Raw genomic sequence first — 23,938 nt, 5'->3', positions numbered from 1 at the left:
GTGTTATAAAGTATTTATGATATTTTCAAGGAATTTTTTCACCCAGGCAGAAAATATCCTTTTAATAAGCTCTTTTTACTGCAAGAAGCTATTATTGGTCTCTTCTTTATTGTTGTTTTCATATTTTCAGCATAAATATAATGGGGGGAAAAGGAAGAGAGAAGAAAACTGTCAGAAGACAGATGCAGACAACAGAAATGTTATATAATCTGATAAAATAATGAATAAAATTAAAACTGGCTGTCAGATGAAATGAAAAGCAATTTTGCTTACAATTTTCAGAGTGTCTATGGAAAAGCAGCCAAATCTATGTACTGCAAGCTGTCTGTAGTTCATGGATATACACAATAACTGAAGAGGTACTTTGATTAGAAAGAATGCAATGATGAGCACAGCCTAAAATACTGAATAATGCACTTGAAACAACTTCTCTGAAAGCCTAGAGGAAATGTTTGAAAGCCCTATTAAAGCAGAACAACGAACTGACAGAAGAACTCATTGGTTACGTATTTGGGAAATGGAGAATAATTCCTACTAGAGACTCCATTAATTAGAACAAATCCTAACTACTGCCTGAGGGCTGCCAGAGACGAGGATTTACTCCCTACTCTTGCATGAGCAGAAGTCTTACTGGGGTCAAAGGGACTCATACACCAACACTGAATATTTAACCCTCTAAAGATTGTGATGCAGTTTTCTTTCCAGTTATTAGATAAATCACAGCCAAGCCCAGATGTCAAGTGCCAAGTAAAAGGGAACAATGCAACAGAAATAGGATTTTTCAAAGGAATTTGGTGAAGAGGTAGGTCATCACAATGAAACCCTGGGGAGATTTGGTCCTGTCTCCTACAAATGCCCAACAATAAAATCCCCCTCTAAGACTATGCTTATTTTGCTCCTCTAGCCAAACCAATGGAGAAAAAGGATAGTGAAAAATGTATGATCTCTCCTGCCTGGGCATGAGAGTTGAGATAGGGTTTCAGAAGTGACTTTTTCTTTTTTGTGAACATTATAGCACTTCAAAAACATCCCAGCTTTCCATGATTCTTTTGCACAATTCTTTTCCATGACTCAAGGATTTAACTGGACACCTAGCAGAACCACACAGAATTTAATCCTTCTCTTTGATGCACAACTTAAAAGGTTTTTATGTCATCTTCTTGCAAAGATTGGCCACTATTTGCATAACTGTGAGAGAGAAGTTGTCCTCTTGCCCTGGATGTCTGGTGGTAGTGCTCCCCCACACCCTGAGGGTGAAATCAATCACATAGTAAGGTGTTCAGGAACAGGGCTCTTTCACCAGGTACGAGGGACCTTTTCTCTGCATTATGGCATCATCTGTTTCTCATGATCTCTCAGCAATTTTCATTAAAAAAATATCCTGCTCCTGCAAGGACGTTTTGGTGACAGCCTCAGCCTCTCATGTGCTCTCCCTCTGGCAGAGCACAGTCATACCACTTTGTCTTTCAGTAGAGGCTTTACAGCTCTCAGAGAGAGTTTTCTATGGAGTTTGAAAACTAACCATTGGTGATGTCACACCCTATTGGTCACCTCAGTGATGCAGCTCCACTTCAGACCTGCAGCAATGCTGCAAATATCTGAAAAGAGGCGACTTCCTATCTGACAGCACTATAATCAGCACCAAAGTCAGTAACTAACACAAGCTGTATGTTTATGGTTCACAAGGCATCACATTGTTAATGAGCAGATAAAACAAGAAGAAAGGGCTGTTCTTTGTTTACAATACTCCCCTCATAAGCAACAGATGTCCTGATAGACTAGACTGCATTGGCTTTGTTGGTTGAGAACCTCCCGCTGGCCCTGGATGAGAACCAAGCATCCATACTGATTTTGTTACAATTGTCAGCTACTTTTGTTACTACAAAGCATGAACTGTTGCTGACTCATCTGTGGTCCCATGGGCACAGAGGAAATAATGTATGGAGTCATGCAGTGACTCCATGTATTGTTTTTCCCCCAAGATGACTACTGCTTGTACACCCAAAAGCACTTTCTTGTGGGGTGCCACACAGTTTCCTGACATTACCCTTCCTGGTGACCGTGTGGATGAAGAAATGGCTGGCAGACTCACATTCTTCTGTTTTCTGTTGATGGCACTGAATGATTTATGTGTGTCTTGCCAGAACCAAGACTTAGATGAAGATGAACCATCCAACACCCAGACCAGTGTACTGGCAGTGAGTCATGGTTAGTTACCAGAGGCACAGAAAGACCAGACACAGACACTTTCAAGAGGGGCAAACATGACTGAATTCTGCAATGGTGTGCTATGGTCCTCTTGGGTTTCTGTGTTTTGGGCCATCCAGATAAAACCAATGGCCAAACAACCTTTTTGACTGATGTCAGAGGCTCTCATGGTTGGATTTATGCAGTGAAGTATAGATTAACATTATATTCTCCTACAGAATTTCATCTTTAGAGCACTTCAGAACTTTGCCTGATGAAAGATGCAGAAATACCATTACTATGTATGGTTTTATGTAAGAACATTATTGCTCTGTTTTGTCATCCACTTTGGCCCTCAGACTCCTTTCAGCCATCCTTTACAATACTGTTCTCATTCACTAATCTGACTTAATGTGGAACCTATACATGACAGAGGACAGGTCTCCTGAGGTGCTTTACTCAGAGGGCACTCCTCTGGTTATTTTCTGAAAGGGTGGCAGGTGCCCTGTATAAAATCTCCAACTTCATTAATTCAGTTTGCCTTATTGTAGTACAGTTTAGATCTGCCGGATTTGATGCTGCAGGGCCAATTTGGTGTGGGTTGTGTTTTGGCTGCTGTGTACTGGAGGAGAAAAGAAAATGGGGAAGAAAGCTATAGTTGAGGTAGGGAATAATTGCAGAGAGCTTAGAGTAACATTTGCATACTGATCCTAATTACTGCTCCCATTTTTATGAACCGTGGTAAACAGAGTTTTATAAATTGAAAAAACAAGCTCATGTATTTATTTGTTCTCACACAGGGCTTTTTGTCATGACAGTTTATAAACGCCTACCTTGATGTGCCATCAAGGCTTCCTCCCTTAAAACATTTTTCTCAGCCTCTTCGGTCATGGAAGCTGCAGGTGTCATACTCAGACTGTGACTTTGAGGGGAGGGTGTGCTCTCCTCAGACATTCAAAATCAAGCATTCATTATAGCATATGCCATCGAGAATGACTTGTTTTTATATTCTGCTCAGTGAACCAAGATTATCTACTTCACTGAGAAGAATGATGTAGGAGCCCATCTCCTTTGTTTGTTCTGCTTTCAGACAGACAAAAGGCAAGTTTGATGAATGACACATGGATGCCTCAAAAAGTTGTTAACTAGAACCATTCTATGGTTTCCCACTCCAGAGCTTCACCCTGTCCCTTGTAATATGGCCATCCCCCACACCTCCAAAAGGAAACTGCCTTACATCTTATCCAAAAATGCTTTTCCCCCTTAAAATACAGTTGCAAGGATAATTTTCTTGTCAGTGCAGGTTACAGCTTGTTGGTCCAGATCACATTTGCAGTGGGAATTAATGTAATGCTCCCTTTTCATTTCTCCTGGCTGGCAATCACTTCATTTCTGAAGCAGAGTGCTGCGTGAGTCTGCTCTATAAAGCCCTGTCTCATGAGCACTGTAGATGTCCTCGAGGCATGAGTCTGATAGTAGTCCAGGTAACTGTGAGCACCACCTGAGTGAGGCACAGGGTAATAATAACGATGACAGCAGTGCCTATGCTTCTCTTGGCTGTTCTCTTTTGTTTTCATTTTCTATATTTAAAAAATACCACACTTTAGCTTAAAAAGAATGATAAATAAACCAATGACTCAAATTTCTTACAGAATTTTTTTAACTGTAACTTTAACAAGAGCTCAAGAAATGACCCGGTAGTATTCTCATGTTACTAGCACTCAGCAGATGAACTAGCTGTCTACAGCAGGGTCCTTTCCATCACATGAACACTTGAAGTTTGGGTTGGTGATACTAATAGCACACCCTTGAACTGTGTCTCCATTCTTCAACGTGACACTAAAAGTGGACTGTGCAGCTCTGGAGCCTTTTGTCAGCTCACAGTGATTGAAAGATCCTCCCTGAGGCTCTTTTCTCCTTAATATCATGCAGAATTTCTGCCTTCTCTTTCAGAAGAAAATTCCTTGTTTAACTTCTCTAGGGTCACTGTATACTAGTGCAAAAAAACAGGTGCAAGACAGGTCTCTCTCTCATGTTAAATTTCTGTACGCTTCAATTCTCCATAGATGATTCACATCATTTCTGGATCAAATTATCTGGTTTTAACTAGTGACAGGATCAAATTAACAAGGAAAATGGAATATAAAATGAAACACATTGTAATGAGGGTGTGACACACAGAGGTACTGCTAACAGACAGAAACCTGTTCCCCTGTACAGAAAGGTGCCTGTACACTCCTGTAACTTGCAGATAGCCAATAGTGAACAGACATGTTCCACAGATGAGCAATGCATTGGAAATAAACTGCACCTCTACCTTCCATGATAAAGCCTGTGTCACTTGGATTCAGGCATCTGCCAAGTTCAGAGGACACAGGTGTGAAACTATTGTTTTCTACAAAAAATTGTATTTCAAAGAATTGACTGTACGAAAGGACTGTCACACCATGGAGACAACATACAACATCAACAAGGAAATTAAGCAGAAACCAGCACATTTCTGTCCTTTGCAAATCAAATACTGACTTGGCACTTGCACGCTGCGCATTGAAGCAAACATGAAATACCCAAGCTACTGGGGATCCTGCCAGCCCCAGAACTGAAGCAGCATCCTGAGAAAGAGTTGTTGTTTACTCAAAAGTGAACATAACTCTCTTTCTTAGAGAGCTAAACCTGTGCATGGCCTTATACCATCCAATACAGCTGTAACACAGTTACTGCTCACTGCTGCAAGAGTCTGCACAGTAATCCCGTTACTGCAGTCTAAGCAATAAGCTTTTCTACTTAATCACCCTCTTCCCTTTTGATACCCAGACCACAATGCAAAATTCTGGGTAACTTCAGCACTACAGGAGCCTGAACAACCATTATGTGCTTGTGCTCAGCCTTCTTATACTTCACTAAACATGCATACTACCAACTAAGTTTCCGAACAGATAAATCTTTGGTTCCCAAATCAATCTGATTATTGCACTAGGAAGAGGGCCCTTTCCTCAGGTATTTCCTTCTTCACTTTCCCTAGCAAACAGCAATAAGTAACAGCAAATAAAAGGCTGAAGAAGGCTGCCACAGTAATACCTAAGTGCTACTTCTAGAGAAAAGGTTAATTTTTGTGTACGTTGAAGTGACTACATTGAAATCCAAAGTTCTGCTCCCTAGTTTTGGATGCCTTTAGCATCACTTACTGAAAACCACAGAGACACGTTCCTGTTTATTGTTTTGTCTGGTCACATTTATTCATGCCAATACTTAAATCTTGTAAGTTTCATAAATTAAACTGGAGTAGTAATGAGGGTGAAAGAGCAGAGGACTGTCTGGTTAGCTTTCAGTGCAAAGAGACATGGATCTAAGGCACCTCTGCATCCTTTCAGCTATTGAGATATTTATTCAGCAATTAAACATTTTAGCAATCATGTTATCCACTTCGTCTTACTAAACACGATTTGCCATCCTTTCAGAAAAGACTTTTTACACACCTGCAAACTTACTTAAGACTGGAGATCCATTTGCAAGTCATAATCTGGTCTCAATGAGTAGCACATAATGGTCAGTAAACTAAATGTTGGTTATCCTTTTATGCATACCTATTATCAAATCATTTGAACAAATTTATATGGTATACATATATGCAAAACAGCCAGACTTAACAGATGTTGCCCTCTAATTTTTAAAGCCTCATTCTTTACTTTGCAGTTGCAGAGATAGATATTAGAGAACTCAGGTAAGACACACACTTCTGAATACAATTCTATAAAGAACAGGCATTTGTATAAGAGCTTGCTATACTTTTCATGAAAATTCACAGAAAATATTTTCTAAAATATAAGTTTTGATAGATAGGACTCAATAGTTTAAATCAACATGTAAGCAAGTAGCAAAATAACTTTGGTCCAAATTTTGTACCTCCAGATCTTCTCAGTCAAGTTCAACAAAATTTAAATTCAGCGTCACAAGGATTCAATTTTTATCCCAAATAAAATGGTGTAAACTGTTATGGGAAAAGGACAATGTGGAAACCATGTTTTACAATTTCAGTTTTATAGCTATATGGAAATCTCTTGTGGGAATGATTGGTTGTATGTGCATGCACCATGTCTTGCTTCTCTGTAAGAGTATTAATTGGCATAACTTGTATAAGGGGAAGCCTGACTTACAAGTCTAATTAAATATGGTCTGCATGTTACCAGTAATTTCATCCTGGAGTGCCATATATTTCTGGTTTTCCCCTTAAGCCAAAGGGAAAAAGGGCAAGCAACAGTGAGAAATGTAATACCACTGAATAAAGAACCTCCCCTTCACATCCTCCCTTCCTCACAGCTCTAACAGAGGATCTCCAGCAGCACTTTCCTGCACTTAAACTGCATGATGCTATTTAGAAACTAACTGAACAGGCAAAGCAGACTTCTCATTATATCTTTCTTGTGTGTTACTTTTTCTTTTAAATAGTCTGTGCACCTTAATGTCCTAAATTTGGAACGGAGCATTCCGGAATAATAATCACCTAGTACACCATTTCACTTCATATGCAAAGGTTTCCTTCGCTGATGTCCTTAAAGAAGTGGTGAAAAACATTAGATTGTGGGATGGTCAAAAGAACAAAGCAATGTGGAGAATGTTATTAGTCAGTGAAATTACTTGTGCCTGTGAATTTAAAAACTTCTCTGAACTACCTTTAATCTACAAATAATTTCTTTATGCTTACTCAGCTCTAGACAAAACTCGTAGCTTTGGGCTCCAGACAAGAGAAGAGACCACTAAGTGTGCAAGAAAGGTGTCTTTTAGGGAAACAGAGTGTTTCAGGATCACAACCTCATGTGTATTTCATCTTAAGTAATTAAGTTCATTTTTTGTTTCATTTTTAAGCATCCTCATAACTTTTCTGAGACACTGTGAGGATAAATACACCAAAGCCTTAAGTCAAAGAAGTACTGTCACATCAGGAACTAAATCCCAAACAGGCAGCATTAAAGAGAGACATACACAGTATTTCTTCACCAATCACTGCAAAATGGAAGTTCAAAATTATTTTAAAAATATATATACCTGTATAGTTGTATGCCTTTGTCTGGATGAAAATATTAAAGTTACTAATTATCTACACAAAGCAGAGGATTCTGACATAAATAAGAATACATAAGTAATTACTTATGAAAAGTAAAGGAATTTGTCTATCTTAGCTATGCTCCCCTGGTTCCCTCCAGATTCTACTATGCATTCTCTGAACCTCTTTCATGAAGGTTGGCTTTTCAGGATCAGCAATTTTAAATAGCTTGAAATCTACTCACAGCTTAACAATGGAAGAAATGTGTGGACTTTAAACCTATTTTCTTCATGAGGGAGCAATGGCTTTCATTAATTTACTTGTCAACGACTAAATAGAAACATTTCCTCATTTTCTTCCTCAAATCTGTATTGAATAACCATGTTGGTTCTTTCATTCATGAATCTACTGAAAGGACAGACAAATAATCATAACACAAAAATCCTTAAAATGAGAAACAATAGTTTTTGATGAATGGATTTCTACTACTCATAAGTATTTTTTGAAAAAAACTTGGCATAGCAAACACACATCATTCCCTTTCTAACAGCACAAGTATCTTCTGTATTCTAAGAAAATACAATACAGAATGGAAGAAAGGTAAGAAATTTTAAAAATTAATGAGAACTTGGGGGTGAAGAAAGAAGTTAGAAAGACCCAGCTTTGAATAATGAGGCAATAATGTGAAGAAGGTTAATATTCTGTGAAATTACTTACCTTTACGTGTAAAGGTAAATTCTAGTCTGAAGTTTACTAGTTTTCAGTCTGGGAATAATTACTTTATGCTTCCTCAGCTTAGAGAAAACAGTGGTACTTATGGTAACTTTGTGAAACTAAGCTTAGTGAATGCGTCTAATTTTAAATATCAGGGAGGAAACAATTCACCAAGTACGCCTTAGATTAGGAATAGGAGTTTTGTCTTTTCCTCCCTTCTGCCCAGCTCACAAAAAACAGTGCAAACTGGATACAGAAGGGTCATGCCAAAGAACAGAAGACGACTCAGGAGGTCAGTTTTGGAGTTGCAAATTTTAAGGCAAAATAACTTTATTTAGCTATTGGTCTTTGAATGATTAATACACTCACTGCATGAACTTCAAATGAACTACATAAATCTGAGCCAGGTCTGTTAAAAAAATAAAATAAAATAAAAGGCAAAGAAACAGAAATAGAGGGGGAAAGTATAGGATCCTGCAGGCATTTTGCTCAGACAGGCTTACTGTTTCTTAAAATATGGTACACCTGATTGTGCCCATGAGGTCTGAAAAATGGGAGTGCTGCAGTCTTTACTTACACAATAATATAACATTACACGTGCTATTTTTGAAGCATTTCACCAGTGTAGGTTAACTATCCATGTACAAATATAGATACATTTTGGAGATGGACAGCTTCTTGAGGGGAGATAAAAAAGACTGTCCATATTTCTTACAGATTAAATACTACCAAAAAATGCTAATTGCAAAGTATATTTTCAGTTGAAACATACAATGTAATTATGCCGGAATTTTAACAAAAAACACCTTTACAGGCAAATACAAAAGACAACTACAGAGCTCTGTATTGGAGCTATGTCCCTAAAGCTAATATGCAATCTAATTAACGTGCAATTACTCTTCTTTCGATGTGATTTAACTGCTCATTGAGAAGCAGTAAGAAAGAAGAGTCTCTTATCTAGCATTTTAAGCAATGTATAAGAATGAAGAAGAAAGAGGATACTACAATGATCAACTTAGACCCAGACAGAAGTTGTAATATCTTCTTAAGAAAAAGATGCTTGCTGAAAAATTCTGTTCCATCCGAAGAAAGGACACTTCCATGGGAGCAGAGGAAATGTTAACAACCGTTTTTACATTCAAAGTAAAATTTCTTTGGTTCCAGTATTACCACATGCAACCATAATGAAAACTTACTTTAAGTCAATAACAAAATAATTAAATTTTCTTTTTAATTTGTTTTTAAAAGATGTTGTTCTCTGCTTTTCCCATTCCCCTTCCTCAGAAGTAGGCATGAAGTTCTGATAAACTATATACTTCATTAAGAAAATAGCTGGCAAGCCTATAAACTATGCAAATAACATTTGGATTACAAACCACATTTAGTGCACTTGGCTGATGGAAGAATGATTATTCCATGTCTTAGTTCACAAAGAGCATATTGACTACTTACATACACAACTCTTCCTGTACACCTAATAGTTTCCATAGTTTGGTAAACACATTCCACATATCACAGTTAAAGGCTTCAGATCCAGACTTTTCTTCCACAGAGTATCCTGTATTTATACATCCAAGGATGTTATGGAAGGAAAGGGTGGAGTGCTGCATGCATCTTATGGCAATTGTACTGGGGTCTGTTAAAACACGTGGTTTGACTTTTAAGCTATGTAATAAGAGGCAGAACCCCAAGCTTCCATAAGTGTGTATTAGAAAGCATACATTATGCCCTCTATCAAAAATTACATAATTTGACAGCAAAATGTATAAGTAAGCCCATAATTACCTTAAGCGTCTGCCACACAGTCAACCCTCTGGGCTCACAAGTCAAAATATTGTGCTAGAGCTCCCAGAGAGCAGATAGAAGGAGACAAGGGAGGGCCAGAATACAACTTTAGGGTTGAACACTACTCTGAGCCACTTCTCCCTTGACTCAAAATGTCTGGGACCAACAGTCCTTGGAAGCAGAATGGTTTCCCCAGCTATGGCTGGGCTAGCAGGGCCAGCCTCCCCCTGTGCATGGCAAAAGAGCTTGTGCTGCTAGACAGTTACCTCTGAAACAAAGAGGTGACAAAGAAGAGCCACACCATTCTGAAACATGGCACTTCCAGGAATACTGCTCACCTGGAAAGCAAAGCATCAGCCAAATTTTAACAGTGCATGTGTGAAATAATCCACCCACTCTCATCTCAAAACCTGTGGCGCTTTTTGTGGACACTGAGATCCTGTGGCATTTTTCACAAGGACAGGAGGCTTGCCACATTATTCTTGGACAGTTTTCTGTCTCCCCCTGCTACGTCTCATGGGTCTTAGCTGCTGTCTTCTGCAAAGCTGACTACATTTCATGCTGTTGTAGGTAAATAGTTGCAAAAAAATTGAATGAAAGAATGAAAGGCCTTGTGCAGTTCTTACAGGTATATAGAACATAAGGTTTCACTCCACTCAAAGAACAATTCTGATACAGTATTTATTCATCATAGCCCTGTTCACCACCCTCATGGATCTACTGACTGAGGTGCAGTTTCAAAACCACTGTATGAAAAAAAAAATCTGTGGGAGTCAGCATACAGAGATGTTCTTTGATTTCCCATCCAAGATGATGAATTTTGTAAGAGCTAGAATTCAGCCTTTAATTTGTACTGGGCCTCATTCCATGCCCATAAAGTAATTTTTAGGCACTTCAGGCACAGTCCAGTAAATGAAATGCAATGGAAAAGGCTCTATGCCTCTCACGAAGCCAAGTCTGTTTCCACAAACTCATCCTCAACAGTATGTCAGGGCCAGCAATGCCTGCACTGACAAAAAAACATACGCTCTGTGGAATTCCAAACACTCTTTTGCCCCATGCTGTGAGGGGCAATTGTTCCTACCATTTGGGAACTTCTGATATATTCAGTGGTATCCACAATTGTGTATTCCTAAAGAAACATTATATAAAGCTGGAGCATTTACAAAAATACTTAAAAAGTGATCAAATCAAGAATGAACCTGTTGCAATGGATGACTGTGCAAATAACAACATGGGCTGTAGACCTGGGATTGCAGCTATATTCTTGGTCCCTATAAAAAGCATCAAGTCCAGCAAAGGCTGGAAAACAAAACCAAGTATTCTGAGTGAATTTCACTCTGCTATTCTTGCTGAAATACTGAGGTACTCAACAGGAATAGTAGCAGTATAGATATTGTAGAGGAAAAAGGGAACAAACTGTAGAAGAGTGGAGTGCAAAAGGAGGGAGAATAGACAAGAAGGAGAAGCAGTGGGATATTCCAGCACCACAGAAAATCATTCCTACCCTTCTCAGCCAAAGGGAGAACTGCAGGGATACCTGACCTGCTGATAGAGAAAAAGGCAATAGAAATAAAAGCACAACTCCAGAAACCCTCGGTAAAAGAATCGAAAGTATGGAGATAACAAGGACAGAAAAGTAGTCTCAGTAGCAAGTACACTAAATAACAAGATAAAAATCAACTACAGTGGCAGGCAGAGAGAGTCACAAAAGAGGCAGAATCTAATTTTAATAAGATAAACTGCATTCTTCCATTTCCTCAGCCTTTTCTTTACCAGGGAGCACCTGGTATCATGGCAGACAGGGGAAGCTTTTCTTCTTTCAAATTTACCTGCCATGGGAAACTGTTTGCAAATAACTGTGGTTAATACCACAGCCTGTCACTTGTTTGGGAAGTGCTATTTGAAAATAAGTTAGTTAAGCACTGATTATTTTAAAATGACAGAGCAATAGAAAGGCAGAGATAAGGGGGCAGGGAGAAGAATCCTGAGAGAAAAAGAATGAGTATTTGAACTCTAGTAGAAATCCTGCCCTCTGTGAACATAATGACGACTTTTCCACTGGTTTCAGTGAAGCAAAGATTACAGACAACAACCTACGGACAAAAATTGAAAAACATTCTCCAGTCAGGCTTGACAGATGCCTGTGCAGAAACGATTATCCCCTAATACACATTATTCTAATCATAACATAACAGAAGGAGCAAATATTAAACCTGTTTTAAGTATTTCAAAGGCAGTTTAGAAGAATAATTAGAATCATACAGAAACCTGTGGTTATTGACACACTAAAATAGTTCAGGACAAAGAGGTGTTGCTTAGAAACTGAATTTACAGGAAAAATCGAACATGCTCAGTGTTTTGCAAAAATCCAAGTATCATTCCTGGTCATGTACTGAAGTCAGATAACAACAACAAGAAACAAACACATACTCATGAAAAATTAATGACATTAATTAATGTGTTAATGGTAAAACTGATGTGTTATGCACTCATGCTGAAGCCTACATTTGTCAGAAAAAGGTGAATTAGCAACTGCCAGTTTCATTTCCCTGTGCTTTGCTTTTACAGCTGGTAGAAGCCTTGCAAAGTACTTGAAAAACTTGACCCTTCTCCAGCCTCCCCCGCATGAGTCACTCAACCTTCCTTCAGTCATTAGACTGCACTTCCTGCTGGGATCCAGCAGTAAAACAAATGAGAGACACCAGTTATGGTCATGGTGAGGGAGGTAATAAACCAATGACAGGTATTTTTATGAAATTTAAACCTAATTCCCATATATTATACATATCGACTAAGTGCCAATCCATGGCACTCTTATGTAGAGCTCTATTTCAAAAGACATCTCGACATGCTATAGTCCATTCCCTCTCCTGAAAGAATACTTTCCTTGTTTTTACATAAAGATAAAATAATTTCCTGCATTTTATATGCTTCAGCAATATTACAGACAAAAATATTAAGTTGCTTTACTTGTACATGTATAATGACATGATTTTGATAACACTATCAAGAGTAAATTTGAACCAAAATTTCACATATGAAGTTGCAGCCTTTCATGTCATTATTAAATCCGTGACAAATACTCCTTGAGAAGTTTGAATATTTCAGAAATTGATTGCCAGTTCATCTTTTATACTTAGATTCAATGATAACCTTCACTTTTACCATGTCTTTCATATGTCTACATTTATGAGAAACCCCAGGTTCTTCCCCCAGGAAGTAAATCCCAAAAGAAGCATCCATTGAGACCAGTGATCACACCTAGTCAGACAAAATTAATAACAAATTTACCCTTTTCTGTCCATAGATCTTCCTGGTATTTTAGTTTCAAACTTGCCTAAAATTACACTGACTGTGCAAAAAGGACTCCTCTCCCCATAAACTCCTTGGGTTCATTCCACAGTGTACACAAGAGACTCATTCCTTTAAACTTCAAGGAATTCCCATTGCAGTGTAGAAGAGAAAAATTCAGAGATTATGGAATAATCATCTCCAAATCGATCAATTTCCCCCGAAGGTAAAAAACTGAAAGAAAGAAAAAAGTTGAACAGTTCCAGCTTGGCTTCTTGAAGGGAGAGTACCCCCAGGGCATGTTGTAGAATGATCCCGATCTCTTGCTCCTGATGCTTATTAAGAGGTCATAGATATCAGTTACACTACAGCATTCCACAATGATAACCTCAGCTAAGGACTATGACCTCTTAGTACAAGTACAGGAATATAAAATTAGGAATATTAAGGGTCCACACTAAGAAAGAATTTAACTCAACTATCAGTCATTTTGGAAGAGCAGTTGGAATAAATGGTATAGCCGGGGTTTTGTAAAAGACAGAGGAGCTTTAGTAAAAGAGACTTCAGGCTCCGGTGTTTTCCATAGGTGCAGCACCCTGATTTCATATCTGATCATTACAATGGGTTTCCACAACAGAAAAGGTGTCTTTCTCAAAAGGCACAATATATAGCTCAGAACACCCTGGGTAAATTAAAAGGTGCTTTCCCTTTGTCTTAAACTGGTAACTTACTGAGTCACAGTATAGAAGCAGAAACGGCTTTGCAACCATGTCAAACAGAATATTATGCCAAGACCAGGCAGGGACAGAAATGTTTTTAAGGACCTTTCTGTTCCAACAATTTTTTTTCTCCTAAAAAGTGGGTTTTTAGACCCTCCAGATGATGCTTAAAAGGATAAACAAAGCCTATATGGGTGGTGTGTTAGTGAACTACCACATTGCCTGGAAGCCTTAACACTCTACAGCTGATTGTATAAACATGAATTAAGGTTTTTCTGCAACTGTATTAAGCAAAGTGTTAAAGAGCTGTGGGGCATTTTGTTACATTTGGTTTTCAAGCTATGAATTTAACTACTGAACATATAAGTAATGATAATCTGTTGTACCTCCCATTCCGTTCATTTCAAAATGGTAATTAAAGTAAGCGCCAATAATAAAAACAGCAAGTATTTCAAGAAAATTATTTTAGAAGGTGCAGGAAATTCACCACTTAAAAAGGCTAATTTGTCATGGCAACAAGACCCATTTTGTAATACACTGACAATATACTATAAATATTCCAGCAAAATAGAAGCATAAAATAAACAACAGGTATTTAGTCCAAGGCAGTTGATTTTCTGAAACACTGTATTCAGTATGGACTGTAGGTGTATATACATACAGGCAAGACAATCATTATTTCATTTTTAATAGTGTGTCTATTAGAATCATACACATGAATTCCCATTGTACTGGGTAAAGGTCAGGGTAGCTATGACCCTGAATCAGCAGCAGCTTTACAATTCAAAGTCTGTATTGCTGAGGACTGTGAAAAATAAGACAAGCTTGGCCACAGGATCCATATTGATTACAACAGTAATTGGAAGGAACATAGTTATCATAGGGTAAGTAATGACTATTTTTTCTTCTTCACATATGTGCCAGTGTTGATGATTCCCCTGCCCCCTCCGGTCCTTTCCCTGCAGGCAACCATCTTCCTTGGACAACGAGAATTAGGAATTTCAGCTGCATAGATCAAATAGTGATTATAGTACTGCTTTCCCAAAACTGGAATGAGCACTGATGGTTGTGTCCTGCACAGAATGCCTGATAAAGGTCAGTGGATTACCTCATGTCATCACCTGGCAGATCTCAGAAATTGGACTCTCTTCTCAAGCAGGCAGGAGATGTCACTTGAACATTCAGAGAACAAGGTTACTTTTCAATGGGAAAGTCACAGTAGCCAAACATTAACGCAGAGAGATACCCTGTACTGCCCATTTGGAAATGCTGTGAGGAAACGGCTTGACCTTTAGAACACCCAGCAGTGGCTATAAATAAATGGAACAACAGACTGTCACTGTAATAAAGCAAAGTTCTGGATCTAGCCAGGGCTGATTTTCAACAGAGTGCCAGGGAGGCATTTGAACTAACTCTGAAAAAGCCAGGGAGCTGGCCAAGTCAGTGCTTTGAAACAGGCAGTGACGTAGGGCTAGCTTGGAAAACACAAAATATCAAAGCTAGTAGAGGAACAATTTATGACATTATCATGGGTCCTCCCAGAACCTAATGATATTGCACTCACCCACAAGAGAATGTCAGGGGCTCCCAGCTGATACTTGCATAGCTGTATGTCAAAAAAGCACCACATAGATATGTCCTCTGCTATAGCCTAGGACTATGACTGTAAGTCGTACTGCTAAGCGCGGTTTGGGAAGAAGACACTAAACCAAGGTATATTGTTTATGTAAAATGTTGTTTTTTCTCAGAGGGGAGACCTTACTGCTCTCTATAACAACCTGAAAAGAGGTTGTAGCCAGGTGGGGGTCGGCCTCTTCTCCCAGGCAACAAGTGATAGGACCAGAGGAAATGGCCTGAAGCTGTGCCAGGGGAAGTTCAGGCTGGACCACAGGAAGAACTTTTTCACTGAAAGGGTGGTTAAGCACTGGAATGGGCTGTCTAGGTGGAGTTATCATCCCTGGAAGCATTCAAGAAACACCTGGACATGGCACTCAGTGGTGTTCACTCAAAGGCTGGACTCAATGATCTTGGATGTCATTTCCAACCTTAATGATTCTACGGTTCTAAACCAGACTCTGGGTGACAGATACATGGGCCTCCATGACAGATACATTTAGCCTCCAAACCGGTGTATTGCTGTCCTCAAGATTCACTTTGATCTTCAGTGAAACAGTTTTTCTTGGGAACTTCTGAGCAAAAGTAGTCAAAATCTTGGTTCAGCTGTGTGATGGCCAAGTCCCAGAATGGCTGGATTCATGTTACAGAATGTATGCCTTGGGTGTTAATAGCACTTTGGACCAACTCTGCTGCCTACCCTATTTGCCCACAAAGGCATGGACGGCTGCAAGATGAGAATTGAGAGCCCCATAGAAGATCCCAGATTATTTAAATGTGAAAGACAGCAGAGAGACAGTTCTACCAAGAACTAGACCTGGTAATCCCTGCACTGGGGCTGCCTACACCAAATCCCTCTGCCAATGAGAGAACTATAGTCTCCAGTTGAGCAGTTTCTGGCGCAGAATAGGACTCTTGGGCCAGCAAGGGAGTGTCTCTGTCCATGGTACCAGTGAGGAAATGGTGCCCTCTCTGGTGCAGGGACGTGGGATCAAATCTGGCACCTTGGCATTATGTTGGGATAATGCCAGGTTCCCATGGTGCAAAGTCCTTGGTGGACTTGGTGGAGCAGATAAGCCAACCAAAACTCTTTCTAGTCTGTGCTAAGAAAATCATCAGCCTTTTTAGTGGTAGAAAATCAGGCTAGAATAAGAGGAAAATGGGAAGAAAAAATGAGGAAAAAATATCAATTAAAGATATACATAAAGCACTCAAACTCTCTTGGAAGACACTGCTAGCTTATTCTCCCACCTCCAAACAGAACAAGGGTTCTGGCACTTACAATTAATACTCATGAACAGGTTTGCTGCAGGAGTCCCCCAAGTCAAAAATAACAGTTCCATGATACAGACCATCAGCTGCTTTCTATTACAGGGGGTCACTGACAGACAACTCAGGAAGTGCTACAAGCTGCTTTTAAAACACCCAGGAGATTAAGATCTACTGGTTTCATGAGTGATTAACAATCTCAAGAGCAGAGATTAATGGTTTCCAAGCAAAAGGGAAGAGGTTTATGCCTCCTTGTCCATGTTGGTTGTTCATCATGGATCCTCAAGATAAGCACAGGGATTTTGAAGAACAGTCAGAAGGCTGTGCTCTCCACTTTCACAGCTTCCAGCTACAGAATATACAAATTCCCTTCATATCTAAGAATCATTTTCACATAATTTTGATACAAAAATCTAGCAATGCCATTATTAAGACCTTCATCGATCATCCATAGGAGCATGAAGTTTTGCATATGAACTTCTGTATGGCAAACTCGCTATAGCCTTGGCCATTCAGTACTGCATACAAATCTTCTATCCACATCCAGTGAGAGGCTTTACACTGCTCTTTGAATTCAAAATTTAAATTTATGGAGGCAGAGGCTGTAATTATCACCCTATTCCCCTTTTCCCCCAAATATCAAGGATTTGGAGTTGCAGATATGGGTCCTGGACCAAAAAATAATGAAAGGATGTGAGGCTACAAATTGCAAACTACCATGTGTGTTGGCTGAGACAAGAAACTGGGAGATGAGCATCTGCTTTCCACTATCTGTCAAACAGAATATCACGTTGTGGAAAAGAAGTCAGAAGTTTGTGGTTCGAATCAAATAGAAAAGCAGAAGTATGTCTCTGTAACACAGCAACTGGGAAGCCCTCTAAGGAAAGAGAGGCCTGAGCTCAAGTCCCCAGTCCAAACACTGTTTGTCTTTTATTCAATAACTGTTTAATGTAAAATCCATATGCAGTCCTTGGTGCAGGAATTCTCTAGAGAAAAAGAGTGACTCTCTCAAGTGAAGTAACTGTACTTGGCAAACAGTGCCTGGCAGTATGCCACCAACTGCAATGAAGCAGATGAATATGCTTTTGGTGCATCATATATTTAACTTCCTAGGGTCCTTGTCCTCAGAAACACTTTGATCAAGCTCTGATTTTTCCAGTGATGCTGAAATGACCAAGGAGACTTGCCATGTATCTTTTCTCCACAAATGCAGAGGAAATTGAAAAAATAATGACAAGAAATGCAATATATCTGGCTAGGATTGTTTTGCTAGCAGGAAGAACCATTCTAGCTAGGATATCAAAGCATGGTAACACCAAGTGTTCACAAGATTTATCTTGTAGTCTCACTGTACACGGCATACATCCTTTGGGACAAAATCCCCTAGAAAATTTTCAAGTGTTCTAGTGAAGGAGATGGTCCTGGCACTACCAACTGTTTCAGAAAGATGAAAGACTCCTGAGCACTAGGAAGAACAGAAAAACAAAAAGAAACAGAGAGAAGAGAAGAGAAGAGAAGAGAAGAGAAGAGAAGAGAAGAGAAGAGAAGAGAAGAGAAGAGAAGAGAAGAGAAGAGAAGAGAAGAGAAAAGAAAAGAAAAGAAAAGAAAAGAAAAGAAAAGAAAAGAAAAGAAAAGAAAAGAAAAGAAAAGAAAAGAAATGAAAAGAAAAAACCATTACAGTGGAATCTCCATTGCCTCCTGTTTGCTAAGACCCTGATCACTCATGGTGCATGCTGTCTGTGCAGCTGTTAGGTAACACAAGCTCTCATATGTAGACATGAAAGTAGATGTTTCTCAGTATGATGATGAAAATTAATTTTGGTCATAATTAGAAAAACAGAAATACTGACTTATCTAGGAATTCCCACCCTTGTGATACTCCAGTGCTGATGGAGACCAGCATTCAGAACAATGGGCCCCTAATACAGTTCTGGAATTCTTTTCAGATGGCATCAGACAGGAATCTCTGAGCAAGGCTAGAGGGCAGGACTGCATCTTTTCATTGGCAGGAGACACACAGCTATGACCTGTAACCTTTTCAATATCAGAAACAGCTTAGGTGATAACAGGAACAGCTATCAGATCTACCTGATACACTTACTCAACCAGTCAGAGCTCTAGAACTAAGCTAGAGCCCAAAGCATAAAACTGAGTCTACATAACCACCTGAAAGTAAAATAAATATCCCCAATGGAGAAATATATCATGTCTTTTCCCTCAGAACACCCTTAGCCTTGAAGCTATGACTGCATATGGTCCAGTAGCCTGATTTCAGGCAAGTTTTATAGCCTGTGAGGCCAACAGGGCTAGTAGGGAAGTCCTGTAACATGCACTGTGTCTACTCATGTTCAGGTGGTTGAGCATGGCAGATTGTGTGCCAGCATGTCCACTGCTGCTGAGTTATTCAGCAACTCAGTCAACTAGATTGTTCACTGCATGTTTATGCTCCTTGTTCTAGTATTACTCAGGTTATTGCTGAGATTTCTGATGCCAAAGTGACCTATAGGTTCTACAAGGGTACCAAGCTTGAGACAGCCAGCAGAGAGGCAGGTCTCATACAGACATGGGAGACTTCATAAAGCAGGATCCCTGAGGACTGAAAGGGAAAATAAACAGCACAAAGCAATGTGCAGGGAAAAGGGATTATAAATCAAACTGGAGACAATAAAAGAAAGTGTACGACACATTGTGTCCTACCAACAGCATATATGGCAGCAATTAAAAAGGTTAAGTATCCTTTCCTGGTGGCAGAAGAGGAGAGAAGGTGCAGTTGAGGGTTTCTCAGTAGTGCACCATATTTGATCCTGCATTCAATTTCCTCCAGTGAGATCCCAACTGACATGTACTAGAAAGACATCAGGCTCATAGCCATGCTAATTGGACCCTTTGCTTATAAACACAACATAGAGGATGACAATGTGCAAGTGGCTTGAGTTATTAAATTAAATGCTGCAGGAAGAATACAGTGTGAAAAGCATTAATATCAGAGAGATGCACTATTAAGTCCATATTTTTATTGCCAACCTTTTGTAATGACTAAATGAATATAATTCAGCATCTTATCTATGCTTGGTTACAAATATCGCAAAGAATTTTTTGGAACTTTTCCCCCCCTTTATCCATTATCTGTATTCCACAAACATCACAGGAATTGTCAGCAATTAACATAAATAAATCATCACCTTTTCAGAGAAAGCTTCAGTACAAGAATTTCAGATGATAGCAAAAAATACTACTAAATAGCTCGTGAAGGGCCTGTTCCATCCCCCACTGAAGTCAATGGGAATCTTTTCACTGACTTCAATGGACACTGGATCAGACCCAAATTGAAAAGATCAATAGCACACACATTAGGATAAAAGAGCAGCTATGCCCTCCTCCAGAAAAAAGAACATGAGTTCAATTCAAACAACAGATTACAGAAAGGAACCAGTTGGGGAGGACTTTTTTCTCCTCCTTTGAAAAAATCTGCTAGAGAACAGCAATTCAAGATCCTGAGAGCTGAATCTCACAGAGTTGTAAGTAACTCTCATCTTCCACAGTCCTCTGAATAGGTGGGGGTGACTGACACTTTGAGAGATTGGGAGAACTGTTTAATAAACCAGCTCCCTTCTCCTCATTCCAGTCTTTGGCTGAGAGTACAGAATGAAGATTCAATAAAGCAATTTTACTCCTTCCACTGAACTGTCAAAACTTTAGAGAAACTACTTTCAAATGCAAAAACTAGAAACTGGAGCATCAGTTTGAGAACCTTAAGTGGCAGGCTCGATTCTCAAGCATGCTACAAGGTTGGTAGAACTAGGGGCAGTAAAGACACTGGGACACACAAATGTCGTGTTTCATATTCCGGGTTTTACTAGAGGGTTGCCTTAAGCCATTGTGTTTTCATCCTGTTTGCTCCATCAACATAATTGTTGCTTTTACCTAATAGATCTGAATGGAAAAAGACCATACAACTGAATGGAAGAAGACCATACAACTGGACCAACATGCATAGTCTGTAAATTCTTGCAGTGCCGCTCCCTATGCATCTCACAGAGCATCTCAGTGAAGCTCAGTAAAATCCAGACAAGATACAGAAGCTGTTTCAGCAACCTAAAGAAAAGGGTTTGGAGGGCTTCACAACTTATTTACATAATGGACATCTTAGGTAACTCTTCCCTGCCTGAGACTCAGACTGGAAAAATCTCAAGATAGATGATACATTCTGCCCTCCTCTAAAGAAGACATAGTTGATCCAAACAGAAGAATACCGTAGAAAAAAAAGTAAATTTTTTAAACCTCTTCCCTTTTATTAACAACTTAGTGACAGACATGTTTGTAGACTTACTGGTAGTCACCTTAGAGTGTCTCCTAATTTCAGTGGGTCTCTGCAAAAGGAGACAACCAGAGCAACTATGTAAGACCCTGTGGCATCAGAGGACTGTGATGAGAAAGGGAGGAGCAACCAGCCCTTCTTGATAACACTTTCTTTTAAAAAACATTTGAGCATGGCACCCAAGGCTGCTTGTGGAAGAGAAAGACAAAAGTCCAGGGAGCTTGACTAAAATGCTAAAAGCAAACCTTATTTTTGTCAAATATATATTGTGTTTCAGCAAAGAAAGCCTTCTTTCTGTCAACTGTTTGCCACAGATTATCTAAAAATAATCTCATCCAATGAGGTTATGTCCTTAGTGTGAGGTTACACACGCACCCTAGGACCCTGCATTGAATCTACCTCACAAACAACCTGTTAAGTATTTTTTTTGCTTAAGAAGAAATCCTCAACTCCAGCCATGTCATTCAGGCCCCTTTTTCAACTCTAAGGGTGTATTTAGGTCATTTATATTTAGAAACAGAGGACAGTTGGCTTTTTGTCAACTTTGTACTCCAGAAGGGCGTGTAGTTTCAGTTTTTGTTCACTTCATTAGCTTTCAAACAGTCTGGTCTCTACCCATTCACTATCACAAGTTTCCTTGAAAGAGAGGCAAAGGTATTTTTAGGAACTTAAACAATTTCCATCAAGATTGATTTTTTCCCCATCCTCTGCTATCATATGTGTATTCCTACCTTCACACATGCACCTCAGCATTTTTATTTTCACTCTCATTTAGCAACATAGCTCTCAGCAAGAACTGCTATGTTCAGGAGCAGTGGTCCAGGATTCTTCCTATTTAGTGCTCCCCTCACCTGCTTTTCTTCAGTTTCTTAACCCAACTACGCAAGCACTGTTCCCTGCATTCTGCTTGAAGCTTTAAAGCAGAGAAAACACTTGGTAGAAGAGGGCAGCAACTAACTAACCAGAAAAGAGAGACAGCTGTATCAGAACAAGGTAAAAAACCCACAGGGATGAATAAATAGGATCTGAGACAGTGAAGGAGAGAGCCAGGGGACTCAGGCAGGGTGAGTACTTTTTAGGAGAGGAAAGGAAGAGACAAGTTAAGCCACTAATTCTCCAACACAGAAAGAGAAAAAGAAAGAAGTATGAAAAAAAGGAGAGAAAAATGTTTAAGTTGTTTCAAGTCAAGAGAGAATATCCATACTGCCAGATATCATGAGCACTGTAGAAAAATTCATTCTGGAAGTTTGTAGGAGTGATTAGAAAATGATTGAATTGATTGTATCTCAAGTCAGAAACACATTTTACAGGCAAGAAAAGGCAAAGCAGTATATTAATAAAAGTAAATACTTCTTGCTGCAGCAAATTTTCATCTTCCATAATTTGAAGTGAGGATTAAAATCATTTGACAGATCCACATTACTTTCTCAACCTTTTTCTGCTCCTGCCCACTTATTCCTCTTCTGCTCGTCATCTTTTCATTCTCAAGACTGGTACTGCTATCTGACTTTTATGTCTCATTCTGACAGGGCTTAGCCTATGGACCTATTGGAACCAAAACTCAGGAAGCTCTCCAAACACGAGCACACACAGACACTTCCTAAAAGCATTCCCAAATTGAAATGGAATTTTCTTACTTACAAAGTCATAATAAAGAAAGGTTTTTAACAAAACTCCACTACACAATAAATACATTTTACACTGTACAGGCTAAAAATAAATCAGTAATTAAAAATATAAGTTCCTTTCTCTTGATCCTGAGCCTGTTTAGACCTACAGTGTGTACCATAAAAAAACCTACTCTATTTAAATTTAGCAGATTTCACATGGTTTTCTCAGTAAGGGGGATCTCTACAATAATTTCAAAGAGGAATCTAGGTGGTAGACAGGTCCATTTACCCAGCTCTACTTAATTCAGTAGTATCTGATCAGCACTCAGTTCTGCCCCTTCACTGAAGCCGAGGTCTTATTTTCCCCTCTAACAATTTGCTTAATTCTTCTCAACTTTCTGTTACTGATTACTGTACAGTCATTTGTAGTTAACAGATTAGAGTAACACAACATCCAGCTCAGTTCTGCAACAGGCCATTGTGCAAATTCATTCATTATGTGACATTATGCCACTTAAGCCTCACTTGCAAATGCCCTCTGAATTTACAAGTGACCTAGCAAAACACACAGAGAAGCAAAGCATGGAAAGCTGTACTATATGGATCTAGAAAACACACACAGCAGTCATATATCCTTTGATATTAAGGAAATTTATAATGCTCCATTTACAGTATAATCCTGTCCCAAAATCTGTTTATAAAGGTCTCAACCAAGCATTCAAGTGCAGGAATAAAATAACTGAAAAAGGAGGGGTATCAGAAGCAGAGGATGGGAATCAGAAATAGAGCAGTGCACGAAGACACAAAGTGATAAGTATTGTTTACCTGTCAGTTGACATTGATTAATCTTGTGTTCTGTGATATCGCTCAGTGACTCAAACACCTGGAGGCAGCTGTCACAGCTGTGCACAGCTTCTTCTTCTAACTCCTCCCCTTCATCCGGCCTTTTCTTACAGTCTAGCACATCTCCATCTTCTGCCTTGTCTTCTAGTTTACAGTTAGGGTCTGAAAGAAAATCAAGACTGTGATGTCAGACGTGTAAGAAGAGAACATTGAAGAAGAAAAAAAATCAAAATAGGTTGTTGTGCTAATGATGAGAAGAAAACTATTTGGCATGAGCCTGCAGCACACTGTAGAATTTATTGCTAAATAAGCAAGAGAGGCTTTTTTCCTTTTTTTTTTTCTAATCTCAATGAAAAGCAAATTTCCCTTCTACTCTCACAAATGCAGCTCCGTTTCTCACTCAGGCTATTCTTCCATGCTTCAGTGTTAGGATTGTCAATTTTATTCCAGCTATTGAAGCTGTTTTGATCATCGTAAGAAAGGATAAACCACCTATGCAATTAGTTTTTCAATGAAAAGAAAAATCAGATCAATGAGTGTGCAG

At 39.1% G+C, this 23,938-nt stretch overlaps 1 protein-coding gene across 16 annotated transcripts in view; it reads right to left on the bottom strand.

Annotated features, from left to right (window-relative positions):
- The window catches only part of ZNF521 (zinc finger protein 521), a 230,191-nt gene that overhangs the window by 182,366 nt on the left and 23,887 nt on the right, over positions 1 to 23,938 (bottom strand). For all 16 annotated transcript variants that reach the window (XM_039730096.1, XM_039730097.1, XM_039730099.1 and 13 more), the window contains one exon: positions 23,377 to 23,556. In XM_039730096.1, coding sequence (XP_039586030.1) covers positions 23,377 to 23,556 — 180 coding nt within the window. The remainder of the gene's footprint in view (positions 1 to 23,376; positions 23,557 to 23,938) is intronic.

This window comes from Passer montanus, unplaced genomic scaffold (assembly GCF_014805655.1).
Source record: "Passer montanus isolate IOZ18808 unplaced genomic scaffold, ASM1480565v1 scaffold70, whole genome shotgun sequence".
Taxonomy (NCBI): Eukaryota; Metazoa; Chordata; class Aves; order Passeriformes; family Passeridae; genus Passer; species Passer montanus.
Note: the sequence above shows the minus strand (reverse complement) of the source record. Positions and strands in the feature narration are given on the sequence as shown.